Source organism: Bidens hawaiensis, unplaced genomic scaffold, assembly GCF_021521415.1.
Source record: "Bidens hawaiensis isolate Kalapana, Puna unplaced genomic scaffold, B.hawaiensis_p1.1 tig00028497_1, whole genome shotgun sequence".
Taxonomy (NCBI): domain Eukaryota; kingdom Viridiplantae; phylum Streptophyta; class Magnoliopsida; order Asterales; family Asteraceae; genus Bidens; species Bidens hawaiensis.
Window position 1 is genome coordinate 102,021 of NW_027494658.1, and position 21,141 is coordinate 123,161.

The window sequence follows — 21,141 nt, forward strand, 5'->3', positions numbered from 1 at the left end:
CCTCAGCGCCAAGCGTGCGCTTCACACCGTTCCACCAATTGAAGGCATTCTTCTTAAGCATACTCGAGGCGTAAGTGGTTTTCTTGTCCTCGGGACATTCATAATGGAGGAATATGCTCTCCATTTCTTCGAACCATTGGAGGAGAACGGTAGCATCGTTGATACCGAGGTATTCGGGCGGGTTGGCACTCTTGAATTGTTTGAGAGGGTAAGCATTTGGGTTAGGAGTTGCGGATGATGAAGAAGCATTCACAGTTTGCAATTGAGAGATGATCGTTGGGAGGGCTTCCACAATACCTTTAGCAATGCGGGACGACATGCTGCGGCCAGAGTTGCCGGTGCGACGGCCACGGTTGATGAGGCGAGAAGACATACTGCAGGGGTTAAAGGTGTAAAATTTGTAAGACTCGGGTGAATATTGCAGTTATAATTAATTGACGAAATATAGTAATCGTGCATTGAGGTTGGGATTGTGTTTGAGGATTTTCATTATTTACGAGACTTGATTATATAACATTTATCATCTTTAAAATTTTGAGAAAAATATATATATATATATATATATATAACAACATAACGTGAATTAAAATACATGGGTTCATTTGTCGGTTAGGGCTTCATGAACCACCATGGGTTCTTCCAACAAATGAAAAATATCGAAAACCAAATAAACAAAATATATCGAAAATCGAATTTGAGGGGGTGTTGAGGTAGATGGTTGAAGTAGTTCAGGAGCCACCCCATTGTACATACTTCATCCATCCGATCAACAAAACACAACACGGAAAAACCGAGTTTAGCCACGAAATCACAGTGAATTCGGTTATAAATTTAAGGATGTGATCGTCACATGACCACGTTGATACAATGAGGATAGTAGATTCGGGTACGTTTGGTGTGATATGCTTTGGCCTAATAAGTTCCACACCCTTACCGAACACTCCAGGAAGGCAACCAGGTCTCGCGGTTGATTGAGATTTATGCGCATTGCACTTCCTTAGGCTCGCAAGCCTTGGTGTCAAGGGTTCGGTAAACAAGTGCGTCCCTCTTCCAGTTACTACATATCCGTCCAACGAATCATCCTCAAGGAGAGGGGAGCAAAAAGGTGGGATTCCTAAGGAATTTCCCGATAAAAAATCGTCCTAGAGTTTTGAAAACAATTTAGTTTTGGAGGGTGAGGCATAGCCTCGGATTAAGTGTGTGTCCTTTGTATACAATTGTATATGATGAACAATATAAATATGCTAAGCTATGTACAAAATTTAAACAAGTAGGGTGCACGTATAGGAACACGTAAAGGGACCCTAAGCATGCTACTAGGTCGTTACGTCTAACCACCTATCTTATAGCCTTAGGCTCTGATACCAATCTGTCACACCCCAACCTACGGCGGAACATGCCGGGGCGAGACATTGATTGTATCATAGCTCAGAATACACTAAGTAAAATACACGTGTCAATATCTAAATTATTCATTCATATAACAATTTTCAAAAGCACAAACATCGTCTTAACAATAACGTTACAAATCGATAATAAATAATTTAAAACAAGAAAAAGTGTTCTTCAATCATCAAGCAACCTAAGGTCTCATCTACTTCCAATACTTGATTCATCCAATAAAGCTACATGCGCCGAACGTGAAAATATATATTTTGTCAACATAAAGCTGAGCAAGTAAACCACGATTTTGAGTATATATAATAATAAAATGACAATTCCGTGCGATAATTGAAAATCACTACAACTAGTATAACAATAAATAAAAGTTGTCTTTTCAACCAAATCGTAATGATAACGGTTTAACTTGACGGCGTATGATCATACTAATGAGGATGAGGATACCAACCAACATAAAGTAAACACATAGTCACATTGCACATATCAACTAATCGAGCAATTCCAATTACGCATATAGTGGAATCGTAGTGAAAATAATAATTTAGTTCTGAACGCATAACGCCCCCAAAATTGTAAAGCGGTAAAAAGGGGGATGTGAATTTACTTACCTTATAGGGTAGGATAAACGAGGACGGGATAATAAAGAAAATGATAGGATGGAAAACGGTCAAGCTCCTCGAGGGTTGCCGACAATTATTCCTAGACGTTAATGATAAAGTGAGTTAAATATGGTCATAACGAAAGGTTAAGTTTTATGACGGGTTTCGATGTGGTTAAAAAAATATTGAAAGCTACATTATTGTTAGATATAAAGGTTATTGTTATATTTATAATTGTTATTATTATTATTACTATTATTTTTATTATTAGTATTTAATTATCATATTTACTGATTCGTATTTGAGTTTGATAAGTAAAACAAATAATATATATACATTAACGTAAAAGTTAAATGAAATATTTTGATTATCTAATATAATTTGGTTCGTTAACGAGAGTCATAAAAAGAATATAAATTTACATCTTATTTATAAAGTGTATGTGTATAATATGTACGTGTATATATATATATATATATTTATATAGACTCAATTATAACATTTAAACAAGTATATATATACACATATTTATTCGTAAATATGAAAAGAAAAGAGTTGTTATGGGGTTCGGTTTATCAAAATAATTTTTACTTAGCGCTGTATTCAAATAATACATTAAAGAAAGATTAGAAAAAAAGAAAATCAAAAACCGGGCCTGGGGGACTCTAACCCGCGCCCCGGGCCGGCTCAAGCTTTACAAACACAGGTGCTGGCCATCAGGCCAGCGCCTTAACTTGTTACAACAATAGAACATGTAATATAAATACGGATTACTCGGATTATGTTCTTCCCCAATTCAAACCCTAGGTTTCAAATTGGTTTAATTGCTTGATGTTTGTTACAATTATTTTAGGGTTAATGTCATTTGGGCAAAAACGAATTGAATGCACCTTGTAATTACCTTATATGTTACTGAATTGAGGGAGAACCAAGAGTATATGGTGGCGGCTCTAGTGTGAACACGGGACGGGTCTGAACGGCCTTGCAGGTGCGGATGAGTTAGGGTTTAGGTTCGTGTGGTAGTTGAGGACGTGTGGGCGAGTTTAATTGAATTGTAAACGAGTATTTATAGTGTATTGAGTCAATGGCATCCGCGGTTTATATTAACGTCATAGCTGTCAATTTGTAACAAATTTCCATGTTTGGAGTGTCAGTGTGACGCGTATAAGGTAGGCTAAAGATTTGTTCTCGTCAATTTCTTGATTTAATCCGTAAATTATGGTCCAAGAAAGATGGGGGTGTGTACATCGACGGTGGGAGAGGGAGAGGAGGAGGGAAACAAGTTGAATAATAATTGCAATCGGGTCCTTGGTCTTTGAGGTTGCATGCAAAATGGATCAATTGTTAGTTTGGGGTAGATATTGCATGTGAATTATAGTTATAATCAAATAAAATAAATAAATAAGTAAAATGATAAGCAACAAAGAACTTTATTGATAAAATATCCGAACCCGGGTCGGGTAAAGATTACAAAACCGAAGGAAACGGAAAACCCGAAATGTTACACAAAATTACTTTCTATGTACTTGTGGGTATCATCATTTATCTTTAAACGTACGTTAAACATCTTTTATGTGAACTTTTAGTAACATATATTTTGTTCTTTAGGCTGGTTGTTTTTATCATTAAGTCATACCATAAGACTTTCATGTGAGGGTAACTTTTTTCAAACTTTATTCATGCATTTTTCCTTTCACCCTTGATTACCATTAATACTTTGTGTATGCTCTCCATCTCTATCGCAAATTTGTAGGGGATCATGGACGATTTATCCACTTAAAGGATGTACTTTATAGATGATGATGGTTTTTTCGCGGGTCATTTCTTCAGCACTTAAAAGGATGGTACTTCATCGATGATGATGGTTTTTTTGCATTTCATTTCTTCGGCCTAACTTTTTATTCAACTATTATTTTATTTTGGGGTTGTCTCAAGAATCAATGGACATCATACCAAGTCTACTGAGGTCAAAGAACGATCTTGATGCTAAACTGAAAGCAACTAACGATGAAATGAGAATGAGAAGACGCTCGATTGTTAATTGGAAATATTTAGTTATTGGGTCAGGTTAAACGTATCTCCTTTGTACTTGTCATACCTCACCCTCTATAATATCAAATCAAAACTTGAAATATTTAGTTTCTTTCATTAATTTCCTTTAAACAAAAGTTATAAAACCACTGATTTAAATTGTTTTATTAAACTAAATAAAACAATGTGTTTATATTTATATAGAGCTTAAATGTGTTCTTTAAAAATTTAAAAGGCGTTTTAATTACATTTTTCTAACTAGTATTTTCAACATTTCTTATAATGTATTTAAAAGATAATGATATTATGTTTTATAAAAATAATTAAATATTTTTTGTTAGATTCGGGTACATAAGATTTAATGTTACCGGAGAAAATAAACCAAACTTGTTGATCAAGTCGTATGTTATTTAATCTTTTTTATTTACTAAAAAAAATTAATGTAAACTATCTTTAAAAATTACTTTAAAAAGACTCTTCAAAAAAATTAAAACATTTATTGAAAAAACTTTTAATACGAAAAAAACATTTTTTAATAAGAAAAAAAAGTTATTTGGTTATTTTAAAATAACATTTGAAAATAAGTATAGATAGAAAAATTGTAAAAAGACTTTTTTTAATCGGAAAAAAAAAATATTTTTGAAAAACAATAATGATACTAAAAATAAAACAATAGAGAGGAAAAAATAAAAAGGTATGAATAGTGTTAATGTAAAAGTTAAATGAATGGATACTTTTAGTAAAAATGAAAAGGAAAAATGGAACACCTTTAACACCACCCTTTCCTATTAGGACACCAGAAATTGAAAGATAAAACGTAAGAGCTAAAATTTAAAATTGCTGATAATGTACGTGTGGATTAAAACTCATAAAGATAGTATTTAACCATTTAAGCTACCAACTTAACTTATTTCAATTAAATATGTAACTAGAATATACACCCCTTTATTTAACCATCTCAAACAACTTTCTATTACAAGTCCAAAAAGAAAATGTTTAACTAATATAAATATGCCAGAAAGTAAAAACACAATTTGTTTTCAGAACTTGTCATTCCACTCTAATTAACTCCGTTGGGATTTTTGTTTTTGGCTTTTTTATTTATTTTTTATTTTTTATTAACTTTTCTTTAGTGTTTGGTTTAAAACTCGTGAACCTTAATTCATTCTGACCTGAATCCCTTTGACATGTGAGACTTGTCCAGTTAGCCAGACCTATTCAAGCTCTATTAAGTTTAGTTTGTTTTGAGCTTTTAACAATCCAATCCCTAGTAGCTTACGACCATCTCGCTTCATCCACACCCATGTACATAACCATCCAAAATAACTTTCTTACGAGTCCAAACAAAAAACTTCTGAGACTGGCCATAGATTCATCCTACAAGCCCGTATGACCTAATCCATAACTTTACCGAGTTCACTCGGTTTTCATGCTCCATCTCTTGCAAATCCGTCAATCAGAGAAAAACAATTCAACCGATTTTAAGCATACCAGCTTTCCCAATTAGTTTGTTAAATGTCGAACCAATCCGTCTCAAAACACCTGTAACTGACATTCATAATGTATGATGAATCTTGCAACAGATCACTAGTGATTCTTTGTCGAAATGACAAATAAATAAATATACGAATATGATAATATTTAATGAACCGATTCATCTAATTTACACCGAAAAAGTAGAACCATATTCTACAATAATAATAATAATAACCAAATGTAACAACAAGGTTGCGGGTAACATTTCAAAACAGATTACAGCACAAAACAACATATGAATTTCCAAACCGCACCTTAACGCTTGGAGAATTGTGGTGCCTTTCTGGCTTTCTTGAGACCCGGTTTCTTTCTTTCAACTGTTCTTGCATCTCTGGTAAGAAGGCCTTCTTTTCTAAGTGGTTTTCTATGATCTTCACTCACTTTTAATAACGCACGCGCGATACCAAGAGATATTGCTTGTGCCTGACCCGAAAGACCGCCTCCGTGTGCTTTAACAAACACATCGTAGCTGGTTTCATATCCTAACGTGGCCAATGGGATTTTGATGTATTGAAGCCATAATGGGTTGCCTTGAAGATATTCCTGTATAAATTTAATATATGGATGATGATGTGGCAAAGATTATTTGATGCATAACAAAAATTAGGTCATATAAGTTGCTTACATGCCCAAATACTAATAATATATTATTTTGATCAACTCATGCTGCCAAATGAGTAACGGTTTATAGAACAAAATATTGCATTATTATCTAACAGAGCTGACTTTTTTTTCACGACTTGCTAACATTACATGACTCGACACCATGTTAAACGGGCTAGGACCATAAACGGGCCAGAATGTTAATGACACGATTATAATCTAAACTTGTTTAATTAAATCAAGTTGAATAGATTAAAAACTCCAATAACTAACTATACACATTTCACATATATAAATTCCATCCTGTAGGCTAAGCCTAATTTAAAGTTTTCTGCTTCTTCTAAGTTCTAATATTATCATCTATTAAGCGAATCATATCAATTATCGTATTAAGGATGTCGAACCATTTGTACTATATAACTTTCTTAATTATGTTAAATGGCTTGTATTAGTTTACTATTGTTATTAAACTGATTATATTTAATCGTGTTAAACATGTTCGTGTTACCCGTTAATTAAACACAATCCATGTAGCAAACTGTTAAACTGATGCAATTGCAAATTTCCCCCCAAATTTTTACTTATTAATTGGAGTAAAATTTTGCAAATTACAATTCCAAAATCGAAATTCAAAACAGTAACAACACTAATTACCTTGGCATCACGGTAATTAATGATAAACTTGCCAGTGCCTTCCTGAATAACAACCCTAGCAATGGCACATTTCCTGCGGCCAGTGCCGATAAGCGTCTGGGCGGCAAACCCACCTGGGAGTCTGGATTTCACATACTTCTCGATGTTCAAAGTCTCCAAATCGGCAGTAAGAGGCTCAGCAACGACTGTGGCAACAACTGTAAGTTTTGTTTTGGGATTTTGAGACTTAAAGGATGGTTTGAGTGACAGGGAGAAGGGTTTTTGTGAGATTTGTGAGGAGAAAGAGAGAGAAGAGAAGGAGGATGTGAGGGATACAGTCGCCATTTTTGTAAGTTTTGGTTTTGTGGATGAAGATTTGGTTGAAGATGAGTTTTTGAGTGTGGAAAGGGGGATACAGATAACGTATATTTTGTTTGCCAAAAATGCCCCTTGTTTGAGAAAAATAAATAATAATATTTGCGGAGGTTATCGGTCGGATGGGTAACCGATTGGGTTACTAGGCTTAACCGGATCGGTTCCAGATTTCCAGGTATGACTAGGTAGTTGTCGGTGTATCTAAATATGTTGTGAATATGTTGGCTTGTTTTAGCGTGTGTTAAAACTGTTTTTAACGAGCGAGTTACTAATATGAGTCAAGCACCTAACATTGAGATGTTCACTGTTACGTAATGAATTAGGTGACCTGTTTATCAGTAGTCCAACTACGACGTAATCTGGTGGTTTGTTTATCCAGAATGATGATGTAAAATTTAAGTGTGTATTTTAATGATGATAAAAATTGGATTGTGTCAACATGGATCATACTTGTTTGGTTGCTGAAGACGTGGTTTATGACTAGTATATATAACAAAAAAAGAGTTGGTTATGGGATCGGATATCTGATGATAATCATCAGATATCTGATTATAGGTATCAGAAATTTGATTAGACTTGACGCTCATCAAAGTTTTGCTCTGATCTTCTTAGTGTTCTTTGTTTTTAATTTTCGATACTTTCAAAAGATAATCAATTGATTTACTGATATATTATTCCTAGCATAAAGAACAATTGCATTAACCCAAAAAAGCTAACACATATAACAAACATTACGCATTACCATTATTATGAGTTCGATTGCTTTAAAACGTTATTAAATATGCAAATTTAAGAGTTTAGGAACCGTTTTTACTAGTTATGATATGAATTGCTAATATGCATGGCTAGTTTTAGTCTATCTGATAACTTAACTCCGTGCATTTGATATACCAAAGATACTAAGTAAGCTGACATGTAACCATATGATTTTGATTATATAACAAATGACTCGAAATTGAACTATCTAACGTCATTAATGATTGGAAAATACATAACTGTTTAACAACTTAAATGATTTATCTACTCTAGCTAGTAATATTAATACTGATAGTGGAAACAAAGAAACAAGTTTCTAACTTACTCTGTGTATCAATTTAGAATATATCACTAGTTTTATCAATTGTAATGTCAAGTGTTAATAGATGTTAATCTGCAATGAAGTACACGAATTCTCGTAATTAGATTGATAATGCTGTTATGAATGATCCATAATGTGATGACATTTTACATACATAACTTACATCTTTAATTATATTGTATTAATGTTGTCTCTATAAATAATGGCTCTTGTATTTGGTATTAGATACATCTCAATGAATAAGAACTTTTTCCCTTTCTTTACTCATTTTCTCTATATTCCGTGATTATATACATATTTGATGGAGCTAATGAGTTATTTTTTTACAACACGTTATCAGCACGACAGTCTCTCCACAACCATTGCAAGTCACTCAATTTCCTACCAAGTTGTATTCATCTATTGAGGTAATAATCTAATCCTCTTCTGTTTACATGCACAATACATTCCTTCATGACACATATTATTCTTTATGGTTCTTTGAATATGATTATGTGACTTTTGGTATGGTTTTGATTTATGTGGATCTTTTCTTTTATAAAAGTTGTTTTGGTTTGTCAAGAATGCTTTTATCATCTTATCCTCATTTACTTATATGATGAATTGTATCTTTAAAACAATGGAATTTGTCTTTGATTTCTCATGATCTGAAAATACGTTCACAAGGTTAGCTAGCTAGTTAACAATCTAGAAAAAAAAGGTTCACACTCTTCAAGGTTCTTGCTTTCTGTTTGTTGGATTATCGTTTTTTTGTATATGCTTACTAGTTTATTTCTGATTGACAAAATGGATGTTCACAAGTTCTTTATTTTATTATAAAAATTATGTTGTTATCAGTTTATTTAAATAAGAAATTGTCGTTAATTGATAAAAAGCAAATAGTTAATAAACCTTTTTTTTAAATTTATTTTATCATATGATTAAAGAGTGAATACGAAAGGCTTATCCGGGTTTTGTAACTAACAAAAGATAACTACTATTTTTTCCTTTAACAAGATTAATGGACAATTTTTCTGTCTTTGCCAATTTTATAAACTGGTCAAGGAATTAATGGGTGTCTCTCATAATTAATTTGTGATTATCATATAACATATAGTAATAATACTAACAATAATAATACTTTTATTGTTGTTTTCATTCTCTCATTGAAGAGTATTAATAACTTGATTATTTATTCAATTTTTTTTTCTCGTATAACTATTTGATAATTGTAAGTATTTATTGGTTTCACATTCGTTATTAATAATATATGGTAGTTTCGTATATTTGACTTCTATTATTCAAGTTTGTCAAAATTGATTTCTCGTATTGAAAGCATGCATAACCTCATTATATGGCATGAGCATTATGATGTTGTCTGTGTGTGAGTGCTTAAAATGGTTGGAATGGGAGATTTAGCTCTTGCACAAGATCGTGTTTTAAATTTATAAAAGTGATTTCTACTAAAACTAAACACACACAAAATAGGCAAGTGTACATATCGTATATGTAGAATAGTATTGATAAGAACCAAGTATCGATCCGTGAACACAAATGTTTCTAATAATGAATCTTCGTTTTAGTTCAATCGGAGAGTTTTAATCATTTTGAGGTTGATTTTTAACTTTTTATAAAATAGAAGTATTTATATATAATATATAGGTGACAAGAAGAGAAATTCTAAATGAGTGTTTCAAATATATGAAGGTTACCATCCAAGATCAAGAATCCACTCCATTTATCCTTGATGATTATAAAGTAAGCATGTGATAAACTTGCCGTAATAATATATGATAGAATAGCCCCTCATTTCTAAGTGAGCATATCCTATGACATAAAAGAAAGTAGCATGCGCATTTTAAAGTCAACCCTTTTCTAATGTCATGCTACCACGAGAATGTCAATTTGAGTTGACAAGTAGTTTAGTAAAGTAGAAAGATTAGGATTGACTTCGATTTCTCAAATACCAATTCTAATAACTTTGGGTGGTTATAGTTTGGCCACACAACCTCCCCTTGGTTGATTTAAGTATGTTAATTACACATTTTATTAACATATGATTTCTTTAACTAGCATGATAACCTAAGCAATCGTGTTAACGATGTTATTTCAGAATTATCAAAACTAGAGAAATAGATCATAGCTTATATCTCATCATTTCTAAGTACAATATAAGGATCCATGTTTCAATAAATTATCAAAGTATTCTTTCTTTCAAGAACATGAATCGATCATGAATGATTGTTAATCACCAACTTTGAATTGTTGAATTAAGATAGTGAAACATTTCTCATCAAAGGATAATTGCAAAATAACCATGTACTTCACTAAACTAAATCACATGGTAAACATAATCATCAAGTATAACAAAGCTTCTTCATATATTTTAGATGGTAAATGGAGTTTAGCTCATAATGAGCATGGTTATGAACATTAAAATGGATGAGGATAACAATAACATGATTAAACTAAAACAATCTAACCAAATGTGGATGAATCTTCCTTCTTAATGGTGCTGGTAGGTGATGATGATGATGGATGATGATAACTTCCAAGCCTTCAAACTCTCCACAAGATCTCCAATATGAGTGTAATGTGGGTGTTTTTATAAGAGAAACCCGTTTAGAGATTTTCTTCAAGCACACCAAATGAATACAATATGAACCTCTATTTATAGAAAATCTGAAGTGAGAGGCACGGCCCCGTGTTTCAAAAGGAACCGCCTCGTGTCCACGTGTCCAGTCGCATTAAATGTTATCATATCGTACATGATGACTAACCACGGGAGCGTGCTTCCTGAAGCACGGCCCCGTGCTTTTTAATGACATGTGCTAATTCTTTTTATCTTATCTGAAAGGTGACCACGGCCCCGTGGTTGATTAAGCACGACCTCGTGCTTTTGTATCCAGTATTTGTCTTTTCTTGCAGATTTTTGTCTTTCCTTGTGTACAGAAGCATGGGGGCGTGGTTCTTGGAGCACGGGGGCGTGGTTGAGGTTTTTTCTTGGGTTTTCTTTCGTTTTTCTTCGTCTTTTCACTTGTTTCTTCGTTTAAGGCTTGGGTTTACCTAAAATCACATTTTAATGTGATAAGTAGCATTTTGAGCTAAATTATTTTATATAAGTTGCAGTTTTTAGAGATTATTTGATGCTAAAAAGATATATAATTTTATAAACATCACATTACAAAATGATACAAGATGATTTTTATGATTATTTGCATCATACTTGTTATAGTTTTTGCTACATAATGTCTATAAAATTGATATAGTTATTGTAAGAACTCGAACCTTTTAAAATTAATATTTTAATTAAATACCCGACGAATATCGATGTCCGAGTAATTCTATTACGTTTATCAAATAAATTAACTAATATTATAACTTTCGGTATATTACAATTTTGAACCAAACTTAAACTTTTACCTCGTTTTACTCCCACCTCTAAACCTTAAGGACTAAAATTGCAAATATTGTCATTCCTATCATCCTAACATGTTTAACCAAAAACCCATACCCGTATTCGCAAACCCGTATACTTTTGGCATGTCTTGGACCACAATTATCGTCGTGTTTATGGAAATTGAATCAAATGTCGTGTGTTACACACCATTCGCGGCCTAACCTTCCTTATTATTGTGTTAACTAAATCAAATCAAGATCTGCAACTCCTTTATGTTAGCTGACCCTAACCCTAATTAGTTATGCATTCAAACGTTTATATAAACGCAATTAATCTTGCAGCTTTAATCCTTATAAGCTCGCCACCAATACCCCTCTAGTTAATTTAGTTATCATCAGCTTTTGATAGTCCGTTCATCACCGTTCCTCGCCGTCCTCTGTTCGTCAGTTTTAACCGTTCATACGATAGTACTCGAGGTAATTAGATAGTCCATTGTGATCGCCACTGATCAATATATAATTAGATAGTCCATTGTCATCGATTGATGATTTCTAGGGTTTGTTTATGTATTAGGATCTCATAAATTCTGGTTACGTATTATTATTTACGCGTTTTATGCAAGTTATATGTTGGAGCAGCTGGTCATGCGTGTGTGTTTATGGGTTCTGGGCTGGAGGGCACGGGTTCGAGTCCCTCCTGACCCGTTTTGCTTTTTGTTTTTGTTTTAAATCATTTAAATGGTTTTTATTATTTGGTAAATCATGTAAAATATATTGTAAATTTAAAGATACTTTGTTAAAACCAACATATTAACGACAAACTTTTTCCGAACCTTTTTAAAAACTTACGTGTACGTATATTTGTATATATATATATATATATATATATATAATAGGGTTTAAAAAACATTTAAAAAGGTTTTTGCTTATTTAAAATTCATGATTAAAATAGAAAATATAGCTTATTATTATTATAAATAATTAATTGGTTAAGTATTTTATAAACCAAAGGTAATTTTTATAAATATTTATATATATATATATAAATATTTAATTGTATAAGTTCAAATATTTATAAACAATTATTTTAAGTTAAAAGAATTTTTTTTTAATAATAAATATTAAATAAATTAGTTTATACCCTTAAAACCCCTCCATAACTCGTTTCCTTATTAGTCTATTTATTGATACGTCGTATTCCTCGTTATTACACTTGTTAGGATTGTCTTTGCTACGTCTCGACAAGCGTGACGTCTTTTATATCTTAATTCTTATCGCGTACTTTATCTCTTGCCTAATCGCTAAGGTGAGTATTTCACTCCCATCTTTTACTTATTTTAACCGTTTTTGGGACATATGCGTTCGTAGATATTTTTATATTATATATTACTCAACCGCAACTGTTTATCCTTGTGTGTTTATCAGTTTGCCTTACTTGCTAATTGCTTACTTGCTTTGTTTGAATGCTACTTGCTTACTTCGGCAACCGATGTCCATTTTTATGGAAACGATTTAGTCCTTTCTTGGTAACCAATGTCCATTTATATGGATTGGTTGAGCACTTTCTTTATGGTTTCTTTCTTTATGGTTTGCTTTCTGTATGGTTTGTTGATTGTTACGTGCTATGGTTTAACTGAATATCTCACAGGAACAGTTTGCACTTTTACTTATTATTATATAGTGTCTCAAATCTGGTGATTTACTCACTCAACCTTGTGTTGACATGATATACGTCTATTTATACATCTTGGATCCCGTGTAAAGTTGTGTTTCCTTAATGTTTTAAGTTCGTTTTAGTTCGAGTTTTGTTTATCTTTTATTAATTTAGGTTTTGAGTCAAGTATTTCATATATTACATGTGTTATATCGTTTGGTGTCTTGCATGTTTTACTTAATTCTTTCTATCATTTCATGTGAAGTTTATGTTCGTTTTACTCGTCAATAACTACATGATTATTCCACTTAGAGTTTTGATTTGTTTTCATGTAGATGGTGGCTTTGGAGTCAAGGAAAAGAAGTTCTAGAAGATTCTTTTCGTTACTTGGAGTTCAAGAAAGAATATTATCAAGATTTAACATGAATAAACAAGAAATAATAAAAAAAATCAGAATTTTCCCTTTAGAGGGCGCCGCCGCCCGCGAAGGCTAGAGGCCATTCCTTTCGCGGGGCGCCTAGGCCTTCTGATCAGCAAAAAAAAGCAAGCCGCCGCACGCGAAGGAAAGGGCCGCGGGGCGCCTAGGGCTCACTGTTCACACGTTTTTACAAGCCCAAGCCCGGTATTCGCTTATATAAACATCATTATGTCTCTAGCCGAAGACACAATTATTCCAGCCAATTTTCCAAGGGTTTGAAGGTTATTTGAAGCTAGTAATCAAGGAAGATCATCAAGCTTTCATCCACGTGTTCAAGGATCAATTAAGACGGGTTCTTTCGTTCTTTTTCTTTGTTCTTGTCCATTATCTTTCATGATGTTTCCTTTTGTTCTTTGGTTTAGTTATTTGATTATGATTATGCTAGGCTAGACTTCATGTCTACCTAGGTTTGATGAACATGTTGGATGCATGATTCTTGCTTTGGATAATTGTTTGATTATGGATTTCGTTATTTAATAGTAAAAGACTTGGTTTTGTTTTCATGATGCGTATAAGTATTTATTATCTTGATTGATTATTAACTATTGCTTCACATAGATCTTTTATCTCTTGATTGTGTTCTTTAGATTTAGGGTTTATGTTTAATCAATTACTTGGTGTTTTGGTTATTATGGTTGAATGGGCCCATTAGATCATAGAAGCTTGTTGATAGTTGGTTAGGGTTTTAAATTTTTTGCTAAATTCCAATAGCTGTAAGATGAGGAGTTTTTCATGTGTCTTGGTCAATTGCATGCTAGGATAGTTAGTGACAATATTCCTGCTTATTGTGTTGATCCATGTTCATGATGTCATGTTAGCTTATCAAGTTATCTAGAGTTTAGTGTTTCGTAAGATTGTTTGCTTTAGATACTATTAATTAACCCTAATTGATGACTTTGCGGAAATCAATAATACTGATTGCTTAATAATCTAATAATTGTTCTTTGGGATTTCGTTTGATTCAGTCAAGGGTCCTTTAGGGTTTATTAGATGAATACGTTTAGAAATCAGACTCCATAATCATGTTATTTGTCCATTGCTTGATGATTGTTGATGCATGGGATTCTTACCTAGGTAGATTCCTTCTCTATTTGGTTCCGATCTTGTGTTTGGTTGTTTGTTTCTCGTTTACTTGCTTATTTGTTTTCTTAGTTTAATATTAGTATTAATAATAAAATAGTCGTGTCGTAAGTCGAGTCTAATTAGTTAATTTACGTAATTTATAGAGTCCTGTGGGTTCGATATTCCGGACTTACTTAGCTTTAGTACAATTGATCGGTTCACTTGCCGGTGTTTTGTGTAGTTGAGTCTTAAGTCTAGTTTTTATTACTTATTTAATTTAGTTAATATTTAATTGACTGTTTTCACCACATCATGACAAAACCTATTTGTATTTTTAACGCGTATGCAAGTTATCGTGTGACGTGATTATCAAGATTGTTTAAAGCAACTTAGGATGCATGTTAGAGAAGAAGATTTGGTAGCCTCTTAACAGTCATTAAGAGGCTACCTCTTAATGGATCATAACCTCTTAATGGTTAAGAGGTAGCCTTAAGTCTGAATGGTTAAGAGGTAACCATTAAGAGGTAACCTCTTAACCATTCAGACTTAAGGTTGCCTCTTAACCATTCAGAGGTTATGACCCATTAAGAGGTAGCCTCTTAATGACTGTTAAGAGGCTACCAAACAGCCTCAACATTGGATGTTTGTTGTACTTGTTTATTTATACGTTTGATGTACTTGATTATTTAATTAAATTTAATAGATATTGTCACATTTAATATTGCATAATAGTACCTTGAGAGCTGTGACAATCAGTTCGCGCCCCGGCATTTCCACCGTAGGTTGGGGTGTGATAGATTGGTATCAGAGCCGAAAGTTTAAGATATGTCGCTAAAAATTACCTTAGACACATGTTTAGGAGCCCCATACGTGCCTATCTGTTTACCTTTATGTGTTCAAATTATATTGTTTACATCTTTCTTAGATACTTATTTATTTATTGTCTATGGTATTGTTATGCACACACACACAAACTCCGAGGTTATGCCTCAACATTGAAAGAAACTTTTCGAAAAGTAGATTGCTTTTATTTGCGGGAAATTCCTTAAGAATTCCCACCTGTTGTTTTCACTCGTTCACCTTAGGGCTAGGTTATGTGGCATGTCCCTATCACAAATGAAAAGGGGAGAGAAACTGTAAGTTGGGCACTGGCAAAACGGTTCCAAGAACCAAAGGTAAGATGTTATTCCTTACCTGGGTGATAACCTGGCCACAGTACTCGACCCTATGGACCCGAGCGAGGCCTATAAATGCCATATGACCGACACTCTAAGCTGTCAACCGTAACCACGTTAGTGGTTGCATTCCTTATAATAATTTTAAAACCGAATTCACGGTGGTTCGTGGCTTAAATTCGGTAACCTTCCGGTTATGGTTTTACGATATTTTAAGTGGTTAGTCGGTAATACCAACTATCCATTCCTTGACTTGTTTTCGTATTTTTGTTGGAGTAATCAACGTGGTGATTCACAAGATACTTCGACTACCCATATTTATTTCGATAGTTCGTTATTTAGTTTGGTCGGTTAAAACACCGTGTAACGCTCATTGGGCCGACAAACTTCATTGCATTGTTAATTCGTTAATTAGTTGGGACAATCAAATTGCCATGTAACGCTCATGGGCTGTCCAACTCAGTTGCTTTTCGTTAGTTTGTTGGGCCATTCAAATTGCCATGGAAAGCTCATGGGAGGTCAACACACAAACTTTGTTTCTTTAATTGTTTGTTAAGTTAACTCAATAAAATAAATTTAACTTTTAAACTGATCTTCTCTAATTATCACGCATTAAACTTTTACTACATCAACTCATAAATATCTACGTAATGTATCCCTTTACTTTACAATCTTTTACTTTTGTTCCTCATGATATCGCATATTCTTAAAGGAAAAGTTATCATAAAACAACTAATCTTCTATTAATGATTTTCTTCAACGTACCCTTCGCCTTATAAATTCTTGACTTTTGGTCCTTATAGAATGTCTTCGCTAAGAAACCATCGTAGTCAACAACGTTCATCTGGTTCACGCGATCGTCGCTTGGCTGCTAGAATCACGAAGGAGTTTGCTGCTGCTATGCCCACAATCATCACTCAAATCCAAAGCCTCAACTCCAATGGATCTGCTACTTTGGCCGCATCGAACAATTCTGATTTCTGCAACTTCCTGAGCACTAAACCCCCATCCTTTCTTGGTGAGCAAACACCACCAAATTGTTACAATGGTTTGAAGAGATGGAGAATATTTTCATCCACTGTGAATGTTCGGACGCCAAACGGACTAAGTTCGCCTCGAGCAAGTTCGAGAGTCGAGCTGTCATCAGGTGGAATGCCCTGAGGAATGACCAAGGATCTGACTTGGTCGTACACATGCCTTGGGAGGAACTTAAGGAAGCAATGAAGAAAGAGTTTTGCCCAAAACATGAGATGCAGAGACTAGAAGCTGAATTTTGGGAACTCAAGCAAGATAGTGGAGACAACTCTACCTACTCCAACCGCTTCCGTGAACTTAGCCGAATCGTACCCCATCTTGTAACCCCCGAGAACCGTGGCATCAAGAAATACATTTGCGGTTTACAAAACATTTTCCGTGATGCTGTGGTGAGTTGTGACCCATTAACCGTTGGTGAGGCGATGAACCTAGCTTCCTCTCTCACCGATAGTCATGTTAGGGATGGAACCTTGTCTCGCAAAGATTCCAAGCCTAATCCCAACAAGACCGAAACCGACTCATCCGCAGATGCTAAAGCCGAACCCAAGCCTGCTTCCAACAACAATCACCGCAACAACCACAACAATGGCAACAAGTGTAAAGCCTATGCCGTTAACCAACCTCCTCCTAATCAAAACCAAAATAACCCGAACAAAAAGGCCTATGCCGGACCTTATCCCCTATGTGTGAAGTGTAACCATCACCACTCTACTCAATCCTCTTGCCGATTATGCACCAAATGCAATCGCTTTGGCCACCTTGCTAACACTTGTTGTGTACCACCAATTACACAAGCCGCCCCACATTCTCAGCCCAGTGACCCTTATACCCGTGCTTGCTACCAGTGTGGAGACCCAAACCACCTCCGTAACACGTGCCCTCAACTTATCCATGCCCATCAAGCCCAAACTATGACTGCACCCCACTACTTTACCCATACTCACCAAGTTCAAACCCATCCATCTCATGTCCTCCCAGCTCCCTCTACCAATCCAAGTCAACCTTACTTAACCCAACACTATCAAAACCCACACCCGCAAGTTCAAGTGTGCCAAGCCTACTCTACTCAAGCCCCTATGATGCAAGTCCAACCCATTCAAGCTATCCCAAGTCAATCAACTTCAACTGCTCCTACTCCTATGAATTTAACTTCTAATGGAACTTCAAGTCACGTCAATTAAGCTACTCAAATACCGTGAAGACTTTTGTCGTTCCTTTTACCTATCTTAAGTTATTTTTTCTTTTCTTAATTACGTATTGTAACGCCTCTTTGTGGCCTTGGATTATTTTTCATTTGAACTATTTATCTTTTATCATTTATCTCATGAATAAAGTTCCTTATGTTTAAATAGATTCTTTATTAAAGCCCACCTCTATCTTATTTCCATGCCCTCATTCATTACAACCCATTCACCTTAACTATTAATAATTTATCTCTTTTTCCAACTTTAAATATTTATATTTCTACGTTTGAAAGACGTCTTAGAAATTTCCTTACTTTATTAAAACACACTACAAATTTTAAAATTGTTTTTCACATATGATGATTTTCTATTGTTATAATTAAAACTCCTTAAATCCTTGTTTCTTGAAATCATGTATTGTAACCCACACAATGGGACGAGTTATGTGGACTATTCGACGATCTAAGTAATTACGGGTCGACACGTAATTACCAAAGCCCTCGCATGGAAAATCATAATTCGGATAATTGTGTGTAATAACATAGAACAGTAAGTAGTTGAGATAACGGAACACATGTAAAGATGATAAGGACATGGTGGATACGCCGCTGGTACATCCTATATATAAGTGCCGTTATCGGATTTTCATTTGAAGCGTTGCTTCAACTATTCAAAGTTCCGTATTATGATTTAAGTCATATTTAAAATTTTATTTTATTTTTCTTAAAATTTAAATGACGTTGTTATGGTATTCTTTAATTTCGGGATGAAATTCCTTAAAGTAGGGGAGACTGTAACAACTCGAACCTTTTAAAATTAATATTTTAATTAAATACCCGACTAATATCGATGTCCGAGAAATTCTATCACGTTTATCAAATAAATTAACTAATATTATAACTTTCGATATATTACAATTTTGAACCAAACTTAAACTTTTACCTTGTTATACTCCCACCTCTAAACCTTAAGGACTAAAATTGCAAATATTATCATTCCTATCATCCTAACCTGTTTAACCCAAAACCCATACCCGTATTCGCAAACCCATATACTTTTGGCATGTCTTGGACCACAATTATCGTCGTGTTTATGGAAATTGAATCAAATGTCGTGTGCTACACACCATTCGCGACCTAACCTTTCTTATTATTGTGTTAACTAAATCAAATCAAGATCTGCAACTCGTTTATGTTAGCCGACCCTAACCCTAATTAGTTATACATTCAAACGTTTATATAAACGCAATTACTCTTGCAGCTTTAATACTTATAAGCTCGCTGCCAATACCCCTCTAGTTAATTTAGTTATCATCAGCTTTTGATAGTCCGTTCATCACCGTTCCTCGCAGTCCTCTGTTCGTCAGTTTTAACCGTACATACGATAGTACTCGAGGTATTAGATAATCCATTGTGATCGCCACTGATCAATATATAATGGCCCTAACATTATTTAATCATTCGATGAACAGGTTCATCGATTGATGATTTCTAGGGTTTGTTTATGTATTGGGATCTCATAAATTCTGGTTACGTATTACTGTTTACGCGTTTTAAACAAGTTATATGTTGGAGCAGCTGGTCATGCGTATGTGTTTATGGGTTCTGGGCTGGAAGGCACGGGTTCGAGTCCCTTCGGACCTGTTTTGATTTTTGTTTTTGTTTTAAATCATTTAAATGGTTTTTATTATTTGGTAAATCATGTAAATATATTGTAAATTTAAAGATACTTTGTTAAAACCAACATATTAACGACAAACTTTTTCCGAACCTTGTTAAAACTTATGTGTACGTATATTTGTATATATATATATATAATAGGGTTTAAAAAAACATTTAAAAAGGTTTTTGCTTATTTAAAATTCATGATTAAAATAGAAAATATAGCTTATTATTATTAAAAATAATTAATTGGTTAAGTATTTTATAAACGAAAGGTAATTTTTATAAATATTTATATATATATATATATATATTTAATTGTATAAGTTCAAATATTTATAAACAATTATTTTAAGTTATAAGAATTTTTTTTTAATAATAAATATCAAATAAATTAGTTTATACCCCTAAAACCTGTCCATAACTCGTTTCTTTATTAGTCTATTTATTGATACATCGTATTCCTCGTTATTACACTTGTTAGGATTATCTTTGCTACGTCTCGACAAGCGTGACGTCTTTTATATCTTCATTCTTATCGCGTACTTTATCTCTTGCCTAATCGCTAAGGTGAGTATTTCACTCCCCTCTTTCACTTATTTTAACCGTTTTGGGGACATATGCGTTCGTAGATATTTTTATATTATATATTACTCAACCGCAACTGTTTATCCTTGTGTGTTTATCAGTTTGCCTAACTTGCTATTTGCTTACTTGCTTTGTTTGAATGCTACTTGCTTATTTCGGCAACCGATGTCCATTTTTATGAAAACGGTTTAGTCCTTTCTTGGTAACCAATGTCCATTTATATGGATTGGTTGAGAACTTTCTTTATGGTTTCTTTCTTTATGGTTTGCTTTCTGTATGGTTTGTTGATTGTTATGTGCTATGGTTTAACTGAATATCTCACAGGAACAGTTTGCACTTTTACTTATTATTATATAGTGTCTCAAATCTGGTGATTTACTCACTCAACCTTGTGTTGACAAAACCTATTTGTATTTTTAACGCATATGCAGGTTATCGTGTGACGTGGTTATCAAGATTGTTTAAAGCAACTTAGGATGCATGTTAGAGAAGAAAACAAAAGAATTTAATGTTGGATGTTTGTTGTACTTGTTTATTTATACGTTTGATGTACTTGATTATTTAATTAAATTTAATAGATATTGTCACATTTAATATTGCATAATAGTACCTTGAGAGCTGTGACAATCAGTTCGCGCCCCAGCATTTACGCTGTAGGTTGGGGTGTGAC

At 33.7% G+C, this 21,141-nt stretch overlaps 1 protein-coding gene across 1 annotated transcript; it reads right to left on the reverse strand.

Moving 5' to 3' along the window:
• Positions 1-5,693: 5,693 nt before the first annotated feature.
• LOC143577261 (small ribosomal subunit protein uS9c-like) lies at positions 5,694-7,151 on the reverse strand. Its single transcript, XM_077061137.1, has 2 exons — positions 6,825-7,151; positions 5,694-6,110 (listed from the first exon to the last, which is right to left on the reverse strand). The coding sequence occupies exons 1-2, from the start codon at positions 7,146-7,148 to the stop codon at positions 5,823-5,825; spliced, it is 612 nt and encodes a 203-aa protein (XP_076917252.1). The 5' UTR covers positions 7,149-7,151; the 3' UTR covers positions 5,694-5,822.
• Between the last annotated feature and the right edge of the window lie 13,990 nt (positions 7,152-21,141).